The sequence below is a fragment of the Montipora foliosa genome, chromosome 2, assembly GCF_036669935.1.
Source record: "Montipora foliosa isolate CH-2021 chromosome 2, ASM3666993v2, whole genome shotgun sequence".
In the NCBI taxonomy this organism is placed as follows: Eukaryota; Metazoa; Cnidaria; class Anthozoa; order Scleractinia; family Acroporidae; genus Montipora; species Montipora foliosa.
The window spans coordinates 33130872-33148371 of NC_090870.1; the positions used below are offsets into that span (position 1 = coordinate 33130872).

General features: G+C 36.8%; 2 protein-coding genes across 5 annotated transcripts in view; both read right to left on the reverse strand.

Moving 5' to 3' along the window:
- The window catches only part of LOC137990712 (uncharacterized), a 7852-nt gene extending 7488 nt beyond the window's left edge, over window positions 1-364 (reverse strand). For all 4 annotated transcript variants that reach the window (XM_068835829.1, XM_068835827.1, XM_068835828.1 and 1 more), the window contains exon 1: window positions 1-364. In XM_068835829.1, coding sequence (XP_068691930.1) covers window positions 1-203 — 203 coding nt within the window. In that variant the 5' untranslated portion in view covers window positions 204-364.
- A 6534-nt stretch (window positions 365-6898) lies between these two features.
- LOC137991558 (uncharacterized) lies at window positions 6899-10567 on the reverse strand. The gene has a single exon (XM_068836630.1). The coding sequence runs from the start codon at window positions 10565-10567 to the stop codon at window positions 6899-6901; it is 3669 nt and encodes a 1222-aa protein (XP_068692731.1).
- Window positions 10568-17500: the final 6933 nt, after the last annotated feature.

Below are 17500 nucleotides of genomic sequence, written 5' to 3' on the forward strand. Positions count from 1 at the left end.
CTCGAAAAAATCTCCCCGGAGTCTCCAGTTCCATTGTGGGAACAATGCAATAATATTTCTGCAAAAGCACTGTCTGTAGTGTTGCCGAAACCCATGGTTGTTTTCCTTGCCCTCCATAAATCATACACGGACTCTCTAAGTCGAATAAGCTTTGCAGAGCCGGGCAGACTCGGCCTTCCTCTTGACCGCTTCTTCGGCGGCATCAACTTTTCAAATGACGTTTTTCACCGTCTTACATGTAAGAATTGAAAACTATTTACTGATGTGGATACTACGATAGTTTGTTGTTCGCACACGATTCAAGATGGAACTTTGAAAACCCTAATTTGCAAGATGGAAGAAGATATCAAAGCGATTCCACGACTACAAGAACTAGACCCTCCGTGAGGGTACACTGGGTTGCCTGTGGTACGTGCACCGTTCCAGACAATTTTTTTCAAGTTGGGGTTCATTAAGAAGACCATTTAAGGGGTCACCCAAACGTCAGGTCCATTGGCTCACAGGTCCTCACACATTCGTACGACGAAACAGATCCTTTTCTGGGGTTAAAAACCTGGCTACCGGCCTGTTAATTAATCATTTGTAGAAAGAAGAAATTACTGTCCTCTTTAGAAAAAATAGACACGCATTGCTTACGTTGGTAGTGAAGTAACACAGCGATTTATTCCATATAAAATGTCAACTGAGCTGTGTGTTGTCTTCCAGGAGATTTAAGGACGTTCGCGCGAAAATTTTTCAACCTTGATTTTTTCCTGAAACTTTTACCACTGTAAGATAATGAGTTAGTTATGTCAGAAATGTAAAAAAAATGGGGGGTCACCAACTTCGTTTTGGAGAGAACATGCCCGGAAAAACACCCAAAATGTGACAAAATCGGGCTTCGTTAGCGAATAAGGCCAGTGTCTGTAAACCCAAATATATTGCAATTAAATCTTTGAAGTGAAATCTTCTCTGCCAAATATTGTTTAAGTGGACTTATTAAGTGAATTTAGTCAACTGGTGAGGTTCCTTAAAGATCAAGTTCGCATTTAGCGACCACAGTTTCACGCGCCTTGCAGCCGCAAGATGGCAGGATTTGATGTCCCGTGAGCAGAAATCTTTAAATTTTTTTAACTTCCCACATTGATTTTTTGTTCATTTTTGGACAACGAGGAGATAATTGTAAATAAAATCCGTTTCTGGAAAGAAAAATAGGGGTCACCGAACGTCCAAGAGCGTTAAATCCAGGCAAAGCTATAGCAATGGCCTTTTGCCCTATCATTTCTCATTTTATTACTTAGCACGCGCGCTCGTGTATGACGTGGCGTGTGCATTTGCGTGCGCAGTAAGGATGCGCAGAAACAATTGGCGCGAACGTCCTTAAGTTGTCCTTGCGTAATTTGTAGCTCTAACAGTGCACGGTATTGTTTTGGTATTGTCTATCATTGTAGTGCCATGGTAGAAGTCTTGGGTAAATAGCCTGAGAGGACATGTGGTTACTAGCAAAGTACTGAACCCAAAAAGATTGAAGAAAATAAATGGGAAGTGAGAAACATATGCTTCTGGGCTGACATGTTGATAATTTTCAAGCTCCCTCACAACTTCTTTCACCACAAGTTTAAGCGTGCCCTCTGAGCACCTGACAGCTTTCTAAAGTGAAGCATCTGTGTCAAATGATGGCAAGATACCGGGTTTTCGTAAGTTTCTTTTTCTGTCAAGTGTTATAAAGTTTGACAATAAATGAGCGAATTCAAAACAAAGATCACAATCGCCCACCATTGTTTCTGCAAAGTCAAAAATTTACTCTCCAAGACGAAGTTATTTATCACCAGGTAATTCCATCATTTTGGAAATAGCAGCTACTTTATTATTCATCGACAATTTTTTGCTGATTTTGGGGCTCATTTTGTTGAACTCAGGCTCGCTTCCAACAGACCTGTTTATTTTCGTGACTTATGCGCTACCACAAAATTCTCCCCGTATCACATTTCAAAACATGTATGCAAATTTGTTAAGCTCGAAAATTACACAACATGATAAGTTTACACAAGCTGGAAATTTCACAGAAATCTTTTCCAGCGAAACATTTATTGAAACAAACAACATATTTGCGATTAAGAGGCAAGAAACCCTTCCTATTTCAGTTGCGTGCGTGCAAACGAAACACACAATCACAAAGCATATGCAATTAAATAAATTTCTGACAGTTCACATCAAACCCTTTTCAAAGTCAGATGCGACTTCAGTAAACACAGTGATGCATTCAAGGAGTTCGATTCCTTCAGTGTTTGTTAAATCCATAAAAGAATTTCCATTTGACTTCAGTGTTGTATATAGTACCGAGCTAAAGCTTACTTGATATGCAACGGCGAAAAATGAAATTGTTGTCGAAGACCATTACTCGTCGCTTTAAAGATTCCAGGTATTTATTTTTCATCGCCTAAGTTGTTTATCCAATTGACGTTCCATTCTGGAGCTCCATAAGGGCATATTTTGTTTAAAGATGCACTAAAACCCCATTTGCGTTACAATGACTTTCAACGCCATTCCAGGTTAATAATTAAATGTCCTCCCTTGTGCACCAGAGAAATCTAATCTACGCATTACCCCAGCCCCCTCAAACCTAACAAAATACGCACAGAAGACTCTATGCACAAAGACACCACTAAGCAAGGGAGTGACAGGCAAGACGTTTACCGACACGGAAAAAAAGAAAACGACGAAACGCTACACAGATTCCGACTGGGTTTAGCAACCCAGTAAAAAAACCCACGAAATAAAACCGAGATTCCGACTGGGTTTGGCAACCCAGTAAAAATGCTAACAACAGCGCTAGTGAGGATCATTGCAAACGATACAAGTAATTGCACATGAAATAGCGTTACAGCTCCAAATACAAAGGGATTCAGTAACAGCAGAAAACAAAAAGCCATGATAATACAAATAGACAGAAAATTCACCTTTTTCAGAAATTTAACTAAATGCATCCGACTAGGCGTACATCTCTGCGACTCGATACCGCTGGCACTAACTTTAAGATCAGGAACTTTCTTCTTCAGGAAACTTTCACAGTTCTGTGCTTCTCTCCTTTGGCATTTGGTTTCAGTGCAGTTCATATCATGATTTTCACATATTTGTTCATTTAGTACACATTTGTTCTCAACATATAAACTTTCTTTCAGTTTGCGGACCAACCCCGGCCAAAACAATCGCTCAACAGCATCTTTTAGTGTGGGTCTACCGCAAACGGCGTGTGCATAAGTGAGTTGTTTGAGCGTTCCGAGGAAGAAGCTTAATACAACAAAAAGCAATATGCTCACAAACGACATACTGTCATGGGCTACACACTTCGCCACAACTTGATCGCGCAAACAAATGATATTTGGTATGATCACGCTCAATCATATGGTTTTGCCTGTCAATAAAAGGCATTATTATACTTATTATACTTAGGATCGAAATTCTCCAATCACAATTAGCTATTTTAACAACTTGTTTCCTCAGAAGGACGTCTCTGAAGCTGCCCAATCAAAACATGACGACTTCCATCCACTTAGTGCTATAAATTCACACAAACCACCAAGGCCTGCTTCTCTTCGTTTATTTCAGGAGGGGTTAGTTGATGTCTATCTATCGTTAGAATCTCTCGACTCCTGTCTCGTGTTGCTATCGCACACCCACTAAAATTCGCACATTCCTGGTCGTTTTATTCCTACTCGTTTAGAACCAAACAACTACCTCCTAAATGTCAACACCAGTAAATGTTCACGCAAACGAAGCCAATGGCGAGAAATAATATTTCAACTGAATAGCTTGAAATAAAATTTGCGCGAAATCTCTCTCTTTAAAAAAGTTAAAGAAATATAAGGGCCGTTTATACGAGAGAAAATAACACGCGAACAGCCCATATAAATGGTACAAAATCTAGCCCCGGCTTATCCTGGCCTGGGAGTTTATACTCGTATAAATAGTTCCTTTCGCGTATTATGTACGCCGCGTCCACAGTAAGCCGCGGCGTATTTTCTCTCGTATAAACGACCCTATTGTTGTTTTCTCAAGTTAACAATAACTTCATATTACGCAAGAGTGACTATACTGAAATCTTTTTCTGGCCTTAATTAAAAACAATCGCCAGCTGTAATCATTTGCCAGAACGATTGCCTATATGATTCCTGTCATCTTTATTTAATGCGTATTAAATTTCAACTCACTTATGCAAATTAGTTGAACTCCAATACTACACAGCACAATGAATCACAACAGTTGAAACATCTCACAAAAACCTTTTCCAGCATGAAATTTATTGAAACTAACAAAATATTTGCTATTGGAGACAAAAAAACCCTTTCTATTCCAATTCCGTGCGTGCAAACAAGAAACAATCCGTCTCACAAACCATACGATATGCAAATAAATATATTTTTCAGTTCAAGATTAAACTCTTTCCTAAAGAACCTTTTCCAAAGCACAAAATAGACAACAAGCTTTCTTTCCAATAATTCTTCACAGTCACATTTTCAATTATTTTCTTACCTGAAAACTGTACAGCTTGACTGCAAATTAAATGCAAATTGCCAGACAAATGAGATGCCACTTCGGTAAACACTGTGATACATTCAAGACGTTCGATTCCTTTTACACCCATACTCAATTTCCCACTTACTGTCAGTGTTCTACATACCAGCACAGTTTATAAAATAAGATTAGAAACAACACACACTTTCTCATATCCGACCGCAATTGTTCTCGAAGACCATCCCTCGTCGCTTTTAAGATTTCAGATATTTATTTTCCCCGCCTGTTTCGTTATTCCAATTGACGTTCCATTCTTGATCTCATAAAGGTATATTTTTTCCACTAAAACGCCATCCCCGTTACCACGACTTTCGACGCCATTGCGGGTTTAATAATTAAACGTTCATCTGTGTGCACCAAGGAAATCTACGTATTCCCCCAGCCCCCTCAAACCTAACAAAATACACAGACAAGACTCTATGCACTAAGCCACTACTTAGCAGGGGAGTGACAGGCAAGACTTTTACCGACACGGAAAAAAAAAATAAAAAAAACACGAAACTAAACACAGATTCCAACTGGTTTGCCATACTGGCAACCCAGTAAAAATGGCGTATTTTTCATATATGAAAAATGCTCCGGGCGCGCAAGGGATCTCGGTTGAAAATGGGCCTTTAATTAACTCTTTTCCCTGCCATAAGTCATTGAAAAATCATCGGAGTTGATCTATGATTTTCTCTGATCAGCGTGTTCTAGGCCACAATGCCGGCATTGGTTCGACACTATGGTCCTCACTGGTCGCACCTGTATGTAGCCTGATTGTCAGACGGTCCAGGTCGCTTTATCCTCTCTTAACTCTAGCTTGCTCTTCGACAGCATGCCAATCTCCCAGGGTGAGTGGGGGTATATTGTACTCCCTTATATGGGCTATATAGGTATGTGTGGTCCCAAAGGGTATGGTTTTTTTAGCCGTTTTGGTCCGAAATAGGGTATCAATTTTGACCATTTGGGTCTGAAATAGGGTATGGTTCATGCACTCTAGCCTTGAATTGGTTATGTTTTTTTCAGAAGACAAAACATATACGGGAATGTTAATATATTTGGGTATCTTAGCCAAACAGCCAACGTAATTACGAGTAACCTCACTTATATTCAAAATGAAATGCGCGTTTCTCTGCCTTTTGAAGTCTGCTGGACGTCGAGACATTTACAACTTTTTATCGGTTGCGTAGAATGTGGTGGCCTAGTGTAATAACTGAGTAAACGAGTCCGAGTCACGAACGCCGTTTCCTGCAGCCAAGAAAACTGTATTCATTATCAAGTGCTTTTCAACTTAGTGTTCTAAAACGAAAACGCTGGAAAAGCCTTGTAGTAAGGAATGATTGCCCTAGATTTTGGTTTATGAATCGTGAAAGAGACGCTAGTTTCTCTGAGCAGGGCTACCCTAGCAGGAGTATTACCTTAGCAGTTCCATACTTTTTTGTTTTTTCATCAACGTGTTTCGCTCAGGTCGCAACATGCAATGTGCACATGCTTTGCCCCCGCATTTAAGGAGGCTGGCATTAGTTTTTTTGGCTTTGGGGTGTACCTGTTGCAATCAAAATTTCCTATAGAAGACAAGCTTTCCTTGACACTATATCATCTTTTCGACGGTTACGCAAGGCCGCTCATTTTAAAAAAAGATCAATTATCTCGAAATCCAGTCGGAAAATCGAATCCCACAGCTTGTACGCCAAATTAAAAAAAAGAAAATGTAAGAGCGTTTTCAAGTAAATTACAAATAAAGTTTTGAAGGCCGGTTTTGTTTATTCTCGCATTTTTTTAATCAATCGTCGAAAAGATGTTGTAGTGTCAAGGAAATCGAAGCTTGTCTTCTACAGGAAATTTTGATTTCAACAGGTACACCCTAAAGGCAAAAAAACTGATGCGCCGTTTTGGAAAGCGCAGTGGCATTCCAGTGTGGACGGCGAAAGCAAAACAAATGGTAGCACAGAAAGCATTTTGTCTTTTTTCCAGGTGAAAACTTCGTTTTCAGATTTATTCGTGGGGTAGGTTTTGGTGTCTGAAGTTGTTCAGGATTTTGCAATCGTGTGTTCTTATTTCAAAGTTAAAGATTTGTTAGGTTATCCGGAGTCATTGTTGAACTCAACTTCAGGTATAAATTCCACACAAAACGTTGTGATACAGTGTATTAGAACTAAATTCATCATGCCAAGAGACTACGATGGCTGTGATTGCCAAAACCCACACCCATACTCCAGAGGGCTTCAAACGCACGATTTGCATAGGGCTTCAAAAGCACAAAATTTCAAAAAACACGATTTGCGATCATAGGGCTTCAAAAGCACAATTCTACAAAAAAAATATTATTCAATATAGCCCATGACGGGCATTAATTAAATACTTAGTCAAAATGAACAGTCAATTCTTCAATCAACTTGCGTTTTTTTTCACTGATCTGTTCAAGAGCAGCTTCTTTGCCATTGTTAGCATATCTTGCCTTTGTCTTGTAACGCTTTCCGAAGATTATATTGTCGTAATACAGATATTTGTCATTTTCATTGTCTTTTATTTTTATTTTAACATCCAATTTAGCAATACGCTCCTCTAACTGTTTTTGATTCTCCATTTGTACTTTGAATTGAACCTTTTTTGGTTTTAATGGATTTGCTTTTACGTTTAGCAATAATTCACCGCATTTTTCAGCATAATCTTGAATGTAAGCATTTTCTATTTTTTCCAAACTTCTTTTGTCATTTGTTGGTGCTTTGACAAGAAGTTCAATCACAGGCTTTTTCTTCCTGTATTTATATATTTGGCTTTTGGGGTCTTTCAGGTGACGATTTAATCGTGTTTCAAGGTCCTCGCATGTTGATCCAATGTAAACCTTATCATCAATAAGCACTTTGTATATTTTGCCTTCAGAATACAGACTGTTGAATTTGGCATTGGTCAATTCTAAAAACGGCATTTTACGTTCTACATATTTATTGTTTAATTCTGTATTGTCAAGATGAATGTATTTGAATTTGGTGGTTCTTGATAAGGCCGTGTACAACAGTTTTTTGTCCATTTTGTTGACATCATAGATATTGTAAGGTTCATCAATATCTGCTCCTTGGCATTTATGAGCGGTTACACAAAAACTTGGAATGAAACACCGAGAAAATGTTTTCAAGTCAAACTCTTCTCCATTGATCCAGAAAGAATCTTCAGCAACGCTTTCCACCAAAAACTCCATTGTATTGAATATTTTATGTTCCTTGATGTTGTCAGTTGCAATAACAGGCATTTCAGCACATACTTTGTATTTTTCTTTCTTGTCATTATACACAAACTCAACCAATTCGTGTTCTTTACCTTCCACAAACTTATCACAACAACGTGTATTGACTTCAATTCTGGTTTTGTTCAAATAACATACATTCTTAAACAAGCTCGCATCAATTGCACCAAAGTTTTTTGCCATTTTACCCTTTTTCAAGAATCCATCCAGCACAATGTGTGTTTTTTTGTCATAGCGGCATGAATCCTCGATATATTCCAAAGTCACATTTTGTGGGCACATTTGTCTGACAGATATAGATTTGAGATAGTCATAACATATTTTACTACCAGATTCAACAGGAGAACATTGATTCGGATCTCCAAACATGTAAACCTTGATGCCATACAACACAAAGGCTTTGTAAATCAGCGTTATCCATTTGTTTGGTACCATTGAAAATTCTTCAATAAAAATGGTTTTGTCTTCTAAGCTTTTGAGATTTGTTCCTGATGATAAACCGTTCCATTCACAAAAATAAGAATCAAAAGTGTGACAAATATCATCACCATTATATTGCATTTTTTTTAATTTGTCTTTGACGTTTTGAACAGCTTTATTTGTAAAACTTAACACAATTGGCTTTTCAGTCTCTTTCACCATTTTGCACAATTTGGTTGTTTTGCCAGAACCAGCTTGACCATTATACATGCAACCTTCACCCTTTTGTGCTTTATAAGAGTCGAAATTCATGTTTTCTCTGTAATGACGTTCAAAATAGCACAAAGGACTGTCTGTAATATATGCTTTGCCGATATTCTTGATGTCAAATACAACATCTTTTTTGTTCTCTAATATGACTCTTGGATTGGTAATAAATATGCCATCTGTATTGTAAGCATATAACGCACTTTTTTCACCATAGCATTTACGAAGAAGCTCCAAACACTTCAATATTGCTTGAGAAACGACAAATCTGTTTACACTGGTATTGTCTGAAAACAACCGTTCGCACTTTTGTTCTTTGATCAAGTAGATTTCATTGTAGCTGTCAATCACAATATTACGCCCATCTTTGATACCTTGAGTCCAACAAGCCATTGCTGTATCATACTCAACACAAGTAAAACCTGTATTTGTTCTGTTGTATTTTCTTCCAAGATCGCCAATGAAACTGTTTGCTAATCGTTTGGCTTTGCTTTCTGAAAATGTTTCGAATACATATTTTAAAAACGGCTTGAATGTGTCAGGCTTGAGAGCTTTCTTGGAAACAATTTTGTATTTAATCTGCTTGACAGACATGTTCAGTTCATCAACCAAATATGACACCAAAGCGTTGCTGTAAAACCCAGCTTCAATTTTCAAAGGTGTTCCATAATTGTACAATATTGTTTCTTCGATGTAAAATTCACCACATTTCCCAAGATCGCTTTTGCTGTAAAATGGCTCCACAACATCATGAATGCTATAAACCGGAATTGGCATACCATTGTTGAGCAGAACATTTGGATACGATTTGGATATATCAATGTTCACAACATCATCAGGAATGTCTTCAGTTGTGCACCATTGCAATGCTCTCGGATAAAAATCATCAAGCATTTCACGAGTATGCACATTGTATGTCGATTGTGGCAAATAACCACACAATTGTTTGAACAGTGCTGAAGCCAATCCTGTGTAAGTTTGATTAACCCACATAAAGTCATGAGTTTTATACAAACCAAGCAGATGATCACAAATGGATTTTCTGATGTCGTATTCGTCGTTCAAGAGAAACATATTGTTCCTATGATCTATGAAACCATCCAATATCCCATTATTGTTCCAATGCAAGTATTCCACATAATAACAGGTGGAATTTATGTATGCATCAATGGCTTGCATCATTTTAACATCTTCGGGCAAAACAATAATGTTGTCTTTTTTGTCTAATTCATGAATATCGTCAAATTTATCCAGTTTGAACACACTTTCATGATTTCTGGTCCATTTCATGTCAGTCATATATTTTAATAAGTCATTACATCCTCCTTGGTTTGCTTTGGCTGCAGTAAGTTTCAATTTTTCGTCTGTGATAGGATAACAATGATGGTCTTTGACAATATACACCAATGAAACATCACAATTGTTCTTTCTGATATGTGATTTGAATTTCCTGTATGTGCTATCATATGCGTGCACCGACAAATTTGGATGGCAATACTTGGCCCAATCAATCAATTCTTTTGTTGTCATTCTTGGTGGATCTGCGCAATATTTGAAGATCTCATCCTTCAATTTGTCATAATCATATGTTTTGAATCCTCTTTTGCCACGAACCTGATCCCAAACATAATCAAGCACGCAACTATTTGAACCATATGATTTTGGTTTTCTTTGACCACTTAACAAATAAGATTCCAACTTCAAACCAGCCATGAAATGATGAGCAAAAAATTGTGGATTATATGTTATCACTCTGCCACCTATTTCTGTAATCACATCAGCTGACAACAATGTGAAATTGCTGGTCAATAATTTGTACATGAAGAATTTGTACATGTCTTCGAGGCTTAATTTTGGTACAACTGTGTCAAATGGACCAAATGATCTTTTTATGATTTTTTCCTTGGTCAATTCTCTGATAGTGACAAACACCGTGACAGAAACACGCACACGCCTTCCTCCAATTTCATCAATTCGCTGTTCAAACAGTCTTGCAAATGATGAATTTTTCTTTGTGAATGAACCAGCCATTCTGATTTCTTGTCTTCTGTATCGATTGAGTGAAACTCTGATTTTTTCATACACTATTTTTTCTTTCATATTACTATTAGTCGAGATATTTTTTTTCATACTCTATATTATATAACAATCGACATCTTTTTAAGTATATATCGGTTTTTAGTTGAAACCAATCTGGTTCGATTGATTTTAACTGTGAAAAATTTGTCAAACTATATATTTATTGGTTTTCCAATTCATGAATCCTCATATGCAGTTTATGATATTCAGTTTTCAAATGTTGGTGTTTTCCTCTCATGGCATAATTTTTGCCATTGTTGCATATAACACAGTACCATTCTGTTTCACGACCATATTTGTTTTTTTTCTCTTGAATTTCTCGATCAGTAAAAATCTTCTTTCGACCTCTCCTTTCAGACTCCATAATATGATTAGAGATAATATTCTTTTATATGGTTTCATAAACAGAGATATTATTTTTTGGTGTTAAAATATTTCATAAACTCTTCTCTGGCATCTTCTGATTCACAATCACTTTCAGGTTCATCTGGTTTGTATTTGCTGTAAGCTTGTGCCATGTCTTGCAACATGTTGTCATCTATGTCAATTGGTCGCATAACATAGCTGTTAATTCCATCTGTCACCTTTACCATCAATGTTTCATTGGCAACCAATCTCAATTTCACTGGTGGATGAATAACAGACAACACATTGGAATCAATCAAATCTTCTAAAAACTCTTTCAATGAGGGATCGCTAATCACACAAGAAATAAAAGCGTTGAATTTTGATTCTGGGTTCATATACAATAGATTTAGACAATCTTTTATGTATTTTGCAACAATTTTAATGGCTTCAAAAAATTGTTGTATCTTTGAAACTCTCTGAATAAAAAAAGTCATTTTGGCATCTATGTTGTGAAACATTCTCTTAATCTCTTTTTTTGGTCCATTTGTTTTCAATGCTTGATGCAACAATGGCAACCCTTTTGTTCGGATGTAATGCATGTAACCCGCATTTCTTACTATTACGTCGCAAATCACTTCTGTGACCACTTTTCTCACTACCATGGTTTCGATTATTTGGCTTCCTTTGAATGTCATATACTATTTGTTTAGATTTTGTTTTCAGATTCTTCATCCGATGTCTCAGATTCTTGCGAACTTGAGCAGCTTTCTTCAGATTCTTGCGACGGTGACCAATCGGTATCAGAACCAGAGTCTTGATCGCTCTCATAATAGAAACCAAACTTTTCTTCATTTTCAAACTTGTCCATATAACATTGGTATATATTTTTATTTTTTATATCAATTTGGGTGCGTTTGCTTGGTTTGTGTTTCACCACAATTCATATGTTTTTAATGTCTTTCAATGGTACCCAACTGTTGAATTCATCACTGTATCCCTTCCATTTCACTAGAGCTTGTTTCTTTTTATAGTCCCTCCGAATTACTTTGTCAATACGGAAAATATCCTGCTTTGCTTTTAATAATTCAGGTTCATAAAAACTCCCTTGAATATCTTCGCCTCTGAGATCTTTTAGCTTGTATGTTATTGGATCAGTGTATTGGATCTTATCAACTGTAAACACTTCTTCAGTCCAATTCGGTGTATAACCCTTGTCGAACACATTCCGTTTATACTTGGATATTCGAACCTGGTCACCGACCTAGAATTTTGGTTTTTGTTTCAATGTTTCTGTATCACCATATAGATTGAAGTAAACGGTTCCTTCATTCCTCTTGTTAGATGCTTCAACGGGTGTCATCTTTGTGCTTGAATGTTTTGTATTATTATACTGTTTTACTAGTTTGGGCAGCATGTCTAAATACTGTGTATTACCTTGAACAGTGAACTGTTTCCACATTTTGGATTTGATTGTCCTATTCCACCTTTCAACCACTGAGGATTTCTCCTCATTTTCAGTGGAGTACATATGTATTCCATTTTTCTCTAATAAGTCCTTCAAGTGTTTGTTATAGAACTCTTTACCCTTATCAACCCATAAATACTGTGGTTTTCTACCTTCCTTGAATATTGTTTTAAATGCTTCAGTGACAGATTCACCTTTCTTGTCCTTCAATGGGACAGTCCAACCGTATTTGCTGAAAACATCAATGACCATAAGAAGATACCGATAACCTTTATTCCATTTGCTAAACTGTTGCATTTCAACTAGATCACTTGCCCATATTTCATCGATATGATTTACGATTACACGCCGCCGAGTAAAGTTGCGTCTTATAGATGCATGTAATTCATCTGCTAATTTTTCTTGCCAGTTACCCGACGGCTTTTTCCGTTTTTTGAAACTCCAAGACCTAGTTTCTGCTTTGTATTGATAACATTTCTTGCCAACCAATGCCCCCATTGTCTTTCATTATACGGTACGTTGTCTAAAGCTTGGACCATTTTCCTATCTGCTTTGTTTTTACATTTCCTATCATCCTTACATACTGAATAATCAACATCGTGTTGCATTGCTATTGCATCAGTTTTTCCAGTGGGCATATCATATATTTCCAATATTTGACCAGTTTTTGGGTCATACTTCAGTTGATTTTCTAAATCATTATAAGGTCCGGTGTAATGATGCCCAGGTAATGTCCATCCGCCTTTTGGTTTCGGTAATTTACCAATAGCTTTGTGAATGTCAACAGCACCGCCATCAAGATCTTTTCTGTTTGTTGTGTATTTTTTATTCGGTCTTATTTTTGTTGACAATTGATTGAGAGCTTCTGATCCCACTTTATGAAGTAGAGGATTCATTTTTCTCAAACCATAATCGATTGCTTTTTTCTGCAATTTTGGGTCTCTCATTAATTCGGAACCATAATATCTACCCATTTCAACGGCTTTTTTGCCACGATAAGGTACTCCTTTTGTTAAAAATAATTCTGTTCCAGTATTAGCAATATCACTGAGTAAGCCCGCTCCCAACGGGCTGTTTAGTTTCCCTGTTGTTTGACAAATTTGGTCTTTGTAATGCCACATTCAGCACAAGTGCAAAAGAACATCAGTCTACCATTTTTAGCTGTTTTGTAACCTGAAGGTTCAACACATTCAGTCACTTTCTTTTGTTTAACACAATATGATTTCATAATACATATAAGTTAGATATTTCTGAAATAATATTCGATAAATCTCTCATTTTTCATTGTATCATTTATGTCGAATACTTGTAATAAATCATAATACGAATTACCCTTATTCATTTCATTCAGAAAGTATAAACAGAAATACCCACAAGTTGTTGTTTGTATGTTTTGTATCTGATTGTTTTGATGTAACAAAGTCAGATTTTTCTTTTTGGCATGATTTACAATCTCTTGAAATGCGGGCATACCAAACGAATCAAAATAATTTATTACATTATCCTTAACATATGTTGCAACCCAATGAGATCCTGACATATAAGCTGGTTCAAGATTGTATATGAATAACGCCTGTTTATGGTTATGTGGAACATTTTCATCTCTTGACAGTACATCATTTATTGGTATATTCAAATATTTGCACCATTTCATTAGATCGTGGTTGGACATAGGTATGTTTTTGTGAAATTTTGGTTTTACAATATGTCTCCTATGATTGGGATTGAATTGAATGGACTGTTTTTTCCCAATAGTAACCCTTTTCCTTTTTTGGTTGAGGATGTTTTTTTTTTTCTACCATAACCAGTCACATATGGCGGATAACTATAAAATGGAGGGGGCATTCCCATTCTAGGCGCTGCTCCTCCATCTCTTGACGACCGAGGAGGTAAACCAACTCGTGGAGCTCCTCTTCCCGTTAGCTTTTTGACAAGATTCAAAGCCAAAGGAATTCCAATGCTGGCTAACAGAGTGCCTAAAAATCCACCTGATTGTGTTTTGGTTGGTTGTATATGTACACCAGAACCTGTTTGAGCTGCATTGATGATGTCTCTTTGCTGTTTTGTAGTGAACATGTTCAGATATGGCATTAGTTTGTTGATCGCCTGGAAAGGTATCATCATGGGTAATGGCATAGCGCCACCTTTTTGACCAGATCCTAACAATTTTTTAGCTCCGGCTTCTGCTAAACCACCAAGAGCACTCAACCCAAGGGTTTTACCAATTGCTGGAAGAGCTCTCATACCAAGCGACAACACGGTACTCAAAAGACTTCCGCCCACTTGTTTTCTGATATTGGTCTTAGCAAGCTTAATGTCCATTCCTTTGTTCAATTGTCGATTTTTTTGCAATCTTTTTTTCACCATTGCTGGAACATAAAGAGTGTCGTTTCCATTAAGAGAATCATTTGCCAGTCTCAGAACTATCGTTTCCCTTTTATGGAAAGCATTACTTAGATTTCTTTTTTGATTGTCTGTAAGTCTTACGTTAATTTGATGAAGTTCAGTCATATAATATATGTTATATAATTCCAGTTGCAAAACATATACAAATAAATATGTGTCATTCATGGGATTAAACTATAACCAATTCATTACCCACCTTGTCAATAACAACCGACTCTTCGTACAATACAACTGCATGGACATTGAAATCTGCTGCACTATTAGCATTGAGTTTGTACCTGAAAATCAACTGTTTAGGGTCTCTTGTTACTTTCTCTGCCTGATATGACAGATCGAAATAGATTAGCGGATACAGGCTGTTATAATTGGCAAGATTCAACTGGGTTCCGGTGTTGTAATCATTTTTTCGCATAGCATAAGACATCAGATCATTGAATATTCTCACTTTGCTTTCACTGTCATATTCCGTTTCTGGGTAGAAAACACCATTACCATATTCGAGTCTGCATGTTGTTAAATAACTGTTTGCGTTTGCTGCATTTAGTTTGAAGGTATCAAGTAGATATGGATTTTGAGTTGCAACTCCGGTTTTAGCCCGTTGTAAATAAACGAAAATTGCTTTGACATTGTCGATACTGGAAGAAATCTGAAAAAAACCACTGACTCTAGCAGGTGCTGACACTGCATATAGTTCACGCTGATATGTCCATTTGTGTTCTTTCATGAAAGAGCTTACAAATTTGTCGTACATACTGTCTTTTGGTGTTAATTTTGGAACCCATAGTAGAAATCTGTTAATCACTACTCTGCAGGCATCTGTTCCTACTGCCATATTGATGAGTTCATTGTCGTTCTGGAGATTCAAATTGAATTGTAACTGCATAGGAACCAACATTTTATCCTGCAACTCTTCAAAAAAACTGTAACGATTGAGAGGTATGATCGAATTCACATCTTTTGCTCCTCCCCCTCCATTATCTTGGGCAGCTTGTGTAAGCACTCTTCTAGATTCATATCCTGAATTGGTATCGGCTGTCGTGTCATTTGTGTCTAAATACCAAAAACTGTTCTTAGCTACACTTCTCGAGTAATCATCAGAATATTCCAACAGATTCTTCACAAAAGTGACCTTATGTAGATTGTCAGTATCATAAACAATTTTCCCAGCACTTTTAATCATCATATGTGCAATCAATGAATGAGATCCGTTTATCACCGTTATTCTATCGACTGCTGCGTAACCAGCTCCATCTGCTATTTTTTGTAACTGGAATTGAACCTCGAAATAAGCATTGTACCAATCATAGAAAGAACTCCGGTCGTTGATGGTGAATCTATAACCGTTCTTTTCTTGATGTTGATTATTTCCAGGGGCTCTAATTACATCATCAAGTTGGAAACGCACCAACTCATTTCTTTGCAATAATTCACTTGTTCTAAAAGCCATTTATACTATTGTATTATATAATTTTGCTGTCATGTTATTTATTTGAAAAATCTACGCCTTCTTCCAGATCCGGATATCAATCTATTTAGTATCATGTCAGCGCTTTCATCTTGCTGTTTCTGTTCAATGGGCGAAGATGGGGCTATTGCCCTTTGTGCCGTAGCTCCTTTTCTCAAATTTGCTAATTTTTTCATTATTAGGTCTCCTGACTTTTCTGCCACCGTCTTGCCAATTTTATCACCTGCATGGGAAACCCCTGATTCTAATGCCTTCTTTGCTAATGGCTTTGCAAATTTCTTGAAAACAGATGATGCCACACTCTTTAACGGTTTGAAAATGTTGTCGATAATAAGCCCAGACCCTTTATGTTGAAATACAAATTTACCAAGTTTTGGGTGGTAAAACCTCTTAAATTCATACGGTTTCATTATACTGTTACATTAGATACTTTTTAAAATCAGCGAAAAAGACGTATCTGCTCCATTTAGATCCACTAATCTTCTTTTTCCATCTGTTATCATGATTCTGATTGATGAAATTGTAGTTTTGTTCACAGGATTAAATGTAACTCTTTGTGGTTCGAGGGTGAAGGAGTAACTTGGTCGTAGTACACTGGTTGAAAAGGAATAAATGATGTCTGTTTCTTCGCCGTCAACTAAACTTTCGTTTACCAAATCGCAATGAATATTGAGTACGTCTGTGTCTTGACTGAGATTTGGCACTCTTGGTCCAATATGCGTTCCACTTGCTAATATCTTTTTGTCGAAACCGATCAGGTCATTAAAATTACTTGCTCTTAAATCAAGTTGGTAATTTGCAGCTAATGTAACCGTGACTCTGAATGTTGTTTCGTTGAATTCAAGAGTCATCGGATACGTATCACCAGTTTTCGTCACATTTTTAATATGTCTGTCAAAGTCCGTATAATTCCATACCCCAGCTGGAAAGGTAATGTCCTTAAAAGTTGAACCATTATCGGAGCTGTATTTGATTAATTGATTTTTGTACCCAGCATTGACATTGAACCAAGTGAATGACATGTTAATGACTCTGTTAAGACCGATAACGTATTGCTTGTTATTGTCTAGAGTTACAGGTCTGGTGAAATTTGTTGCAAAATCTTCTGGTTTATTGTTCCCTTGATTTTTCACACTGTAAGATGATAAAACTATCTCTCGTTCCATTATGTGTTTAGGTTACATTAAATTTTGAAATATTGTTTGTATAATTTACCATATTGTGATCTATTGATTGTCGACATTTTCAATAATGTGTCCAATATAGAAAC